Source organism: Crocodylus siamensis, chromosome 2, assembly GCF_052110815.1.
Source record: "Crocodylus siamensis isolate JL-2025a chromosome 2, ASM5211081v1, whole genome shotgun sequence".
Classification (NCBI taxonomy): Eukaryota; Metazoa; Chordata; order Crocodylia; family Crocodylidae; genus Crocodylus; species Crocodylus siamensis.
Genome location: NC_143396.1, coordinates 276,213,674 through 276,223,278, shown reverse-complemented (window position 1 = coordinate 276,223,278; position 9,605 = coordinate 276,213,674). Strand labels below are relative to the sequence as shown.

At 45.6% G+C, this 9,605-nt stretch overlaps 1 protein-coding gene across 1 annotated transcript in view; it reads left to right on the top strand.

Moving 5' to 3' along the window:
• The first annotated feature begins 4,554 nt into the window (after window positions 1-4,554).
• Window positions 4,555-9,605, top strand: part of LOC149872238 (exocyst complex component 3-like protein) — a 47,670-nt gene continuing 42,619 nt past the window's right edge. The window contains exons 1-3 of the mRNA XM_090034091.1: window positions 4,555-4,863; window positions 7,780-8,371; window positions 9,260-9,371. Of these exons, the coding sequence (XP_089890217.1) occupies window positions 4,644-4,863; window positions 7,780-8,371; window positions 9,260-9,371 (924 nt within the window). The 5' untranslated portion in view covers window positions 4,555-4,643. The remainder of the gene's footprint in view (window positions 4,864-7,779; window positions 8,372-9,259; window positions 9,372-9,605) is intronic.

Genomic DNA, 9,605 nt, shown 5'->3' with positions numbered 1-9,605 from the left:
TGCCTCTGTCTTCCTAAGTAGGGACCAGAACAGCCACCTCCCTGCTGGCCCCCACTCGGTCCCCGGGGGAGGCACACCTGGGCCACGGGTTAGCGAGGTTTTAGTTAGGGAGCTTCTGGAGGGGTTGGACGTATTCAAGTCAGCCGGCCGGGATGATCTCCACCCTAGAGTTCTAAAGGAACTGGCCAGGGTCATTGCAAGTCCCCTGGCACGGCTTTACGAGCACTCGTGGTGCTCTGGTGAGGTACCGGAGGACTGGAAGAGGGCCAACGTGGTCCCCATCTTCAAAAAAGGCAGGAAGGAGGACCCGGGAAACTATAGGCTGGTTAGTCTCACCTCGATCCTAGGGAAGCTGTTCGAGAAAATTATGCTGGCACACATCCAGGAGGGGCCAACAGGGGACTGCATGCTTAGGGGCAACCAACACGGATTCATCAGTGGCAGGTCCTGTCAGACCAACCTGGTGGCCTTTTACGATCAGATCACCAGATCATTAGATGCAGGGGTAGCAGTGGACATAGTCTTCCTGGACTTCCGGAAGGCTTTTGACACTGTCTCTCACCCTGTTCTCATTAAGAAACTGGGGGGCTGTGGTGTAGACACCCACACAGTCAAATAGGTCGCCAACTGGCTGGAGGGCTGCACCCAGAGGCTGGTAGTGGATGGGTCCTTCTCAACCTGGAAGGATGTGGACAGTGGGGTCCCCCAGGGCTCGGTCCTCGGGCCCGCACTGTTCAACATCTTCATCAGCGATTTGGATGAGGGGGTAAAAAGCACCCTGTTCAAATTTGCTGATGACACTAAGATGTGGGGGGACGTGGGTACATTGGAAGGATGCAACAGGCTACAATCAGACCTAGACAGGTTACAAGGGTGGGCGGACGAGACTAGGATGGGTTTCAACACAGACAAGTGTAAGGTGATGCACCTTGGGAGGAATAACCGGCACCATACCTACAGGTTGGGGAACTCCCCTTTTGTCAGCATGGAGGTGGAAAGGGATCTGGGGGTCGTCATTGACTCCAAGATGAACATGGGCCGGCAGTGTGGGGCTGCAGTCAGGAAGGCCAACTGTACCTTGGCATGCATCCGCAGATGCATCTCGAGCAGGTCCAGGGAGGTGATCCTCCCCCTCTCTGCGGCACTGGTCAGGCCACAGCTGGAGTATTGCGTCCAATTCTGGGCGCTGCACTTCAGGAGGGATGTCGACAGCATGGAGAGGGTCCAGAGGAAGGCCACTTGTATGATCAGGGGACAACAGGGCGGGCCCTATGAGGAGAGGCTGCGGGACCTGAACCTGTTCAGCCTCCAAAAGAGAAGGCTGAGGGGGGATCTTGTGGCCTGTTATAAACTAGTCAGCGGGGATCAGCAGGCATTGGGGGAGTCGCTGTTTCCCCGAGCACCGCCAGGAGTGACCAGGAATAACGGTCACAAGCTGGCAGAGGGTAGGTTTAGGTTAGCTATCAGGAGGCGCTACTTCGCGGTCAGGGCAGCTAGGGTCTGGAACCGACTTCCAAGAGAAGTGGTGCTGGCCCCTACCCTGGGGGTATTTAGGAGGAGGTTAGATGAACATCTTGCTGGGGTCATTTGACTCCAGTACTCTTTCCTGCCATGGCAGGGGGTCGGACTAGATGACCTGCTCAGGTCCCTTCTGACCCTAGAAACTATGGAACTATGAAACTATGAAATTGATTCGGAGCGTTCTGATTTGATTCAGAGAGATTAAAGGGTCCTCTGATTCGATCTGGATTTGGGCTGAATCTCTGCTGAATCGAATCAGGGGCTGAAGCTTTGCACAGCCTTAATTGTTTGGGCCTCAACAGCCTTGTCATCTGCTATGAATTGCTGATAGGCTTGAGTGAGTTCAAGTCTGGCAAAAACCTTCTTCTATGCCCGAACCTGAGCCCACTTCCATTTTGTACTTCTTTCCGTTTATTACTACAGTTACAATCATCTCAGAACCGTGAGTTTCAACAGCACCAACGTTTTGAATCAAATATAGTTTTTGCACCTCACATTCTGGGGAGGACTTTAATCTGTGAGTGGCTTGGGAGTGAATACATTTGCCACAGTCTTTTTGTCTCCTAGAACTGGCTTTCAAGCGGCAAACCCTCTCTGTGTGGCCCTTCTTCTTGCAAGCATGACACTCTGCATTCCTAAACCTGTACTCCCTTTGTCTATTTTGGCTGCCAAACTCAAACATGCCTCTGGATTAATTGGCTTATATGGTGCTGTTGGTGAGGGGATAATCCACTGAATTCGCTGGTGATGAGCTGTTTCTTGATCTTTTTGGAGTAAGTGGACATTGCTGGAGAATGCCTGGTGAATTTCTCTCATGTTATGGGGTGCTGCTTCAGCTGCAAAAGCTTTTTCTTGTGCAGTGGCCAAAGTCAAATTTGGTTCAGAGAGCAAGCCACATTGGATTACTTCATCCTGACCCCTGCAGATGAGACGGTCGTGAAGCAGGTCATGCAGGAGAGCACCGAACTCACCAAGTTCTGCGAGGTGACGGAGCTCATCCTGGTGATCTGCTACGCCTTCATTGGCCTTTTGGTCCCTTTAAAAAAAATGAAATCTGTGCAGGGTGCCAGATGGCCTTGGGCAAAAATGTGGGTGCCTTTAGCAGAGCAATTACTTCCGCATAAGACTTGGTGTTTGGTAAGGCAGGTGCTGGGAGGGAACAAACAATGGCAAATGTTTTGGCACCACAGACTGTCTGGAGGATCGCACGCTGCTGTTCTGGGTTTTCCACTTTGCTGGTTTCCAGGTGGTAGTAGGACAGCTTTTCCTTACAAGAGTCCCCAAATTCTTCTATATGCCCCAATGTAGCCATTTTAACTAACATCAGCAGTAATAGAGAGAAAAGAAGAAGAAAAAAAACTTCCCCCCGATCACAAAACACAGCCTGGTCTCAGAATGGCGTCCTACAATCTAGGGGTGTCTTCTCAGCAAAGCATCCCATCCTCATTGCCAGATGCTATTTTGTAAGTTCAGAAACAACACTCTGGACACCCCTGTGTTGAACTAACAGTCATTTATTATTATAACACAGGAACAAAGAACAGGAAAACATTTACTTGCTTTCAAATCAGGAAACTAAAAGGATTTCACTAGCATAGTATGTAGAGATGCCATGCAGGTAAATCTGTGGGATTTTTATCTACAGGGTGAGCTATAAGTACCCTCTTCATATAAGCTCTGTGTGGAAAATATACCTCTAGGGTTATAGCTACTGACTTGTGTAATTCAATAACATCTTGTACATTGTGAACGTTCACAAGCTGTGAGCTAGCTGCAGACCAGGAGTTATTAAGAAAAATAATTAAAATGAATAATTCTGAATAATAAAGGGAAGCAAGGTTTGCTTGGTGATATCTCTAATTACATAAACTATATTGTTAGGAAAGATGTAAGACAAGCTTTCAAAGTGCCTTCAGCTCTGGGAAAGAAGCAGGTACAGCCTAAATACCAGGTAAAACAATGAAGTGCAAGAAAAATTGTTTCCTGTCTGGAGCATTTTACAAAGAGACTACATGGCTAGATGTGACTAATAGGGGAAAAAATAGCAATCTTGGGTTCTGGTGTCATGACGGCAATGGCAGAAGACTGGCAATGATAAATATTTATAACGTGAATTGTCTCACACTTGAAGTCTTCAGGGTCAGAAGCTGAGGTAAATAGGAAGACAGAAAAAACTAGAACTCTTGGTTCCACAATAATAACTTTTATTAGACCAACTGGGAAATCGGAGTAGTCCTTGGACCCCCCCCATGTCCTTGGTGCTTATTCCTCTTTGCATCCCTATCAATGGCAATAAGAATGGTGGCACTTGCACAGAGGAATAAAGACCCTAATTATATAGGACATGATGTGAAGACAATAACAGACGAGGCTGCCTGGTTCTCTTGCTAGGTAGATACATGTGAATTCGAATTACCCACATAACTCTAACACTTTTTTATTTTCTTTATTTAAAAATGCCAGGTTGTAGAAAACCAGTGGGAGGCAGCCTAAGGCAGCATCAGGAAACCCAAAGTGTTCAGATCCACATGCATCACATCAAAACTCCCCACCGAGGAAAGCAAACACCAACACCGGTCTGGCTGCGTTTGCCCCCGACTGGCTGACATTGGACTGGGTCACTCACATGCGGGTTTAATGAAAGATGCTTTCTCTACTGAGAAGTCTCAGGGGCAGGAGAAGGTACGTAGGAGGAGTCTTTGCATGTAGAAACAAACTCTGCATCGAATAGTAACCTCTAACATTCCTGAGCGAACTGTAAATATTCATGAGCTGGCAGCATCTCAGCAAATTGAGTCATTTAGAAACTGGTGAAAATTCCGCTGGCTTTCCCCCAGCACTTTGTGGTTACATGTGCGGTGCGGTATTTGATCCAATGGTGGATAATTTACATAGCAGGGCTGGCAGAATATAAACATTTCCTGCCTCAGCTGAGCTAGGAAGCTGGCTGGGCAACTTGGAAGTGTGTGGAAGCAGGCAGTAGTACAGATATTGGAGCCCAGGACAGACTTCTTTTCATGGAGAGGAATTGCTTAAGGCTGAGACTGTAAAATCAGAACAAGCCGGCGATTTCTGGTTTGCATTCCCCCCTGGAGAGCAAACCACTGTCTCTTGTTGGGATTATGGGGAAATTGAAGCGTAAGCTCTTTGGAAAGGGAAAGCAGAGGAATGCATCCTCTGGTGAAAATGCACCAATGCTTTCCCAAGCGACTCCCGAGAAGCAGGAAACCCATGGCTTTCAGGGAATTAAAAATATAGCAGGTGCACTGCTGAAGAAGGCAAAGAGTGAGAAGGAAGATGATAGAGAGAAGCTTGTGGCCACACAGGAGCCAAAATCCTCAGGTACAGTGTGTGCAGCCCTGACCTTTCCTGTGGCTTGGCCAGCACTGGCTTCTTCTGCCTCTTTTCACCACCGCACTGCTATCTGGAACAACTTCCTACATCTCCCCTCATTGCTTCTTCCTCTAGTTTGAAATCCTTCCTGAAACAACTTTCCTTGTAACTTTATTACTTTCACTCCTCTTTCTCGTTTGTTCTGGGTCACTTTGCAACTGTATTATTCATTACTGCAAAGGGCCTTAGGATTGTTCGTATAAAATATATGACAAAACACAGTTTGGTTGTAAGAGTGCTCATGTGGTGGCCTGTTTGTTCATTATTATGCAGAGGGACATACTTGAGTAGCTCAAGCCAACACAACTCCCTCTATATGCTGTATTTACTGCTAGAGCAGTGATTCTCAACCTTTATATACTCAAGGCACCCCTTGTTAGACTTGAGGCACCCCTCAGAAAATGCCAGATGTTAATTTTCACTGTTTTTTTGCATATGGAAAAATAACAGAGAAATTCTTCTGTTGCCACAATGGGGCAGAATATTCTTGATGTTATGGATTCCTACATAAAATCTTTGGTTTTATCGTGTGAATTATGTCAGCGTTTGCAGACCTAACAGTTCTAATATTGTGCAGCATGCCACAACCCCTTTGAAAGGATCTTACGGGTGCTGCAGCATGCTGGTTGAGAATTGGTTGGATGTTTAAAGGTTGACACCTTGGGAACTAACCTTTATTGACTGGTATAGCCCACAAGTGAAATGGTCATATTCTTTAGGAACCTGGGTCTGGAGATCATTGTAAATCACCATTTTAAATCCCTTAAAGGACAATGTCATCCAGCCTCCGAATTCTATTGGTAAATGTTTTTACCCACTAAAGATGTTGTCAAAGTGGTCACCAGGTTAAGGTGTTTTGCCGTAATTCCGGAGAATTTAAGCCTTGCTTTAGATTCATGCTGAAGATTAAACCAGATGTGAGCATGTACCGGGTCATTTAGTTAAAAGGGATTAAGGGGGCCACATGTGAATGCTGGCCAGAGTGCTTCCTCGTGTGCCAATGGCTGAGGAGGCCGATGTGCCTTAATCATCTGTCCAGGCTGGGAAACCATTCTATCAGGTACCATAAGTGACTCACAAAGCAAACCACATTAAATTCATCTCAGATGCTCCCCTAAAGTGGGCAGCCTGGTTGCCATTACTCCTCCCACAGGAGAAGCCAGGTGGGCCCACCATTCATAACCTGGATCTCTGAGTGCTAGTGATCTTTTTACCAGCTGGGTTAATGCAACATACCCAGCTAAGTTTGGCACCAGAGAGCTATTTTCCTTGTGGAGTCTGTGGCTGTGTCAACATACATTTACAAAGACAGAAAGCAGCTTCTTCAAAGCAAAGCATTATTCATCCATCCAAAGGTAGGAAGCATGAGGAGCAAGGCATATTTTTTACCTTCCCTTCCCCACAACCCAGTTACCCCATTTCTGGTTGCAAGTGGCTGAATGCAATGTGCTCTGCATGTCTGTCATCACCCACCTGACCACATTTCTTCTTTGTGACAGCTGGAGAGGTCAGCATTCCCTATAATCTTAAGGTTGAGATCTGGTAAAAGTACATCTTGCTAAACTAGCTGGAACCAGGAAAGAAGGATTTCCCAATCCAGAGTTTTTTTGCTGACTCTTCAAAGATCCTTAGGATTTTCCACCTGTTCCTCTATCATTTTGTGTCTGTTTACCCTGTCCTACCTCCTTTGATTTATTTCTGCCTAGGCTGGATAACAACACATAGTTAAACTAAGGTACATATGGTATTTATAAAAAAAAATGCACATAATTCCCTTACTTTCCCCATTTGTATTCTAAATTGTTTCCAGGGTGTTGCCCATCATGCCTGGACTGCCTGGTTTGATCTAGTTGGGTTCTGGGTGCTGCATGAACGATTAAGAGATTTACATTTCCTTCCTAGCTCTGATCTGGGGAAAGTTATTTAATAGTCCTGTGCTTCACATTTCCTTATCTGTAAGATGGGAATGAAATCACTTCCATACCTCACATGGGTGCTGTAGGATACGTTCTTAATATTCGAGTGGTGCTTGGTGGGACAGAGCTGATGCTTTGGAAACATGCATTTCAAAACTATTAACTTTATGCATGTTATGTGTATCTTAATGGGTTGACTAGTGATTGCATTCTTAGCCCAGTGAGTGGGCTAAGAAGCCCTGCTTCCTGCAGGAATTATAAGTTACTGGAGGGGCTTGGGGGAGATAATTAACACAGTGCCCTCATGATCAGATGATGCAGGTGTCTAAGCTGGATAGTAGCATGCATTATTTTTCCTGGTCCAAGATGCTTGGCAGACAAAATGCATAAAACTCTCTGAAGTGACTGCTCTGACCTGGGGAAAGATGCCACTGATACTCTGCCAAGAAGTCCTATGAGACTGTGTCCAGTAAAGACGGGTCCTGCAAGAGATTCTGTAGGACATTAGCTCTCTAAGGTCTCCACGCGGGAGCTGTGTGACTGTCTGCTGAGCTAGACATGCATATCTTACTCCTTTTATGAAAGGTTTTCCCTGTAAAGCTCTTAGTTTAATAACCAGTTATTTGCTTTATGAGAGCTGGCTGGTCACTGATTAACCCTGCCATGGCCCCTGAGAGAACAGGATTGCAGGTGCTGCACTAATGTCAGACCTGTGGGGAGAATGGCAGTGAATTGTTAGAAGCTCGCCTGTAACCCAAGCCTCCAGTTTGGAAGCAGAAGGATGTAGGTGCCTTTCCTGAGAGAAGTGACAACTGGAGTGAGGTGCCCTTGAGGAGAACAGAACTGATCAGAGGTGCAGTTATCCTGAGTACCGTGACAGTGAGAAATACCATAGAAAAGTCTTTTGGTAAGTCAATAAACTTCTGGTTATATTGTCTCTCTATTGCAGATGAAGCCATTTGTCAAGTCATAGATCAAAATAATTTTTTTGATGCTTGTAATCATATTTTTGATCTGGAACAATCTACGCCTGTGGATAAAGCTAAGATTGATGCACTTTACAACAAACTAGAAGAGAGAATGTGGGAAGTTGTGAAAAGAGCAGTTCAGAGTGGTGATGGTGTGTTACTAGAGCCCCTGAAATCAGTAGCTGCCTCACTGGAGTGGCAGAAACAGAAAAAAAAAGAAGAGTTTGATAGTAACAATGAAATGGAAGACACTTCAACCTGGAGACCAAAGTACTGGAATAAGGATCTGGAGAATCTGTTAATAGACTGCATGGCAGCACAGTTCCCCTCTGCTGAATCTGCCATTAGCACAGATGACATGGCACTAAGAAAACATCTGAAGCGACTGGAAACCACAGTTCTTCCCACCTTGGAATGCAGAAGAGCTTTCTTCAAAGAAGCAGGATTGCTCACCAGCTACAGGAAATGCTGTAATGTCTGCTTATCTTCTCACCTTACCACCCTTACAGACTGTGACTTTAACTTTAGCAGATGTCTTTTAGTTTATGAATGGGGCCTTAAGATGTGCAAAAGGTATGTTCTAATCCAAACATCTCCTCTTTGTTTTTAGACCTTTCAGTCTTTTTTTCCCCTCATTTCTAAACATAGTCTCTATTTAGCTTCAACCTGGCAATACTGGGACCATGAAAAGAAAATCAGCTACTCCCCCCAAATTAGCTTTGTTCAATGTTTATTTTAATCTCTCTAAGTGGTTAGATAACATTGAGGGCTTTACAGATTGTTCTTCATCAGAAGAAGAAATGAATGGTATTAGGTACTGTTTTATTGAAGTCCTGTTTATTTACAGAAAATGGACATGAGGTCCTGTGTCCTTGGACACACACATTTCTTTGCTCACAATTGCAGATCATTTCCCCAAAAAACCCACTCTGCCCAAAAACATTTCAGGTTGGCTTTCACTTCGGGTTTTGCCGTTAGTGCTTTTCTTTCTGTCCCTTTGGTTTTCTTGCTGGCTGCTCTGTCTGCTTCTGGCTTAGCGTAGGCAGAAGGTGCTGCTTTAGTTATCCCCATTACCAGAGTATCATCATGCCTCACACTAATTAATGTGCTTCTTCTCACAACAACCCATTGAAGTAGGGGAGTGCTGCAGAAAGAATTGAGGACAGGCATGAGGGTATCAGAAAAGGGAGGTGGTAATTAGGAAATAGGGAACAAGGGGCAAAGAAAGGTGGTAGGCTTAGGAGGGTGCTAACAATCATTATTCTTGTACAAGCTGCTTCCTGGCTGAGAGCCTTGGGGTGTTCTGTGCCCACAGTTAGCCAGTTTTGCTCAGCATGCCCCAAAATTGACCCGAGTCAAGCTACATAAGGCAGATAGGTTCAAACTGTCATGGGACAGGGCACATAGCTGCTGGAAATGGCCATACTAATTGAGCTCTGTTTTTTGTGTGTGCAATCGCAGTGAGAAGCTTCTGGAACCCAGTTGGACTGTGGAGCAGAAGGTCTCCGTGGAAGCCCTGTGTCTTGTGCGGATTTTTTCAGATCTGGAGGAAAAACTACTTGCAGCTGCAAAGGTAAGAACGTACAGTTTTAACAAATTTCATGGTTACCCCAGACCCACCTTCCTTAACTATATGCTGGGTTTTTTGGTATGACCCGTGCATAAAACAGGTCGGAGAGTCCTGCCCAGCTTGGCTCTGAATTGACTCTACTCTGCAGCCTATTTCTTTAGGAGCATAATGACAAAGTTCAACCCAGAGAATGATGTGAGTGGTGCTGGAGCCCTCAGTGTGGTTCCTGGCGCACAC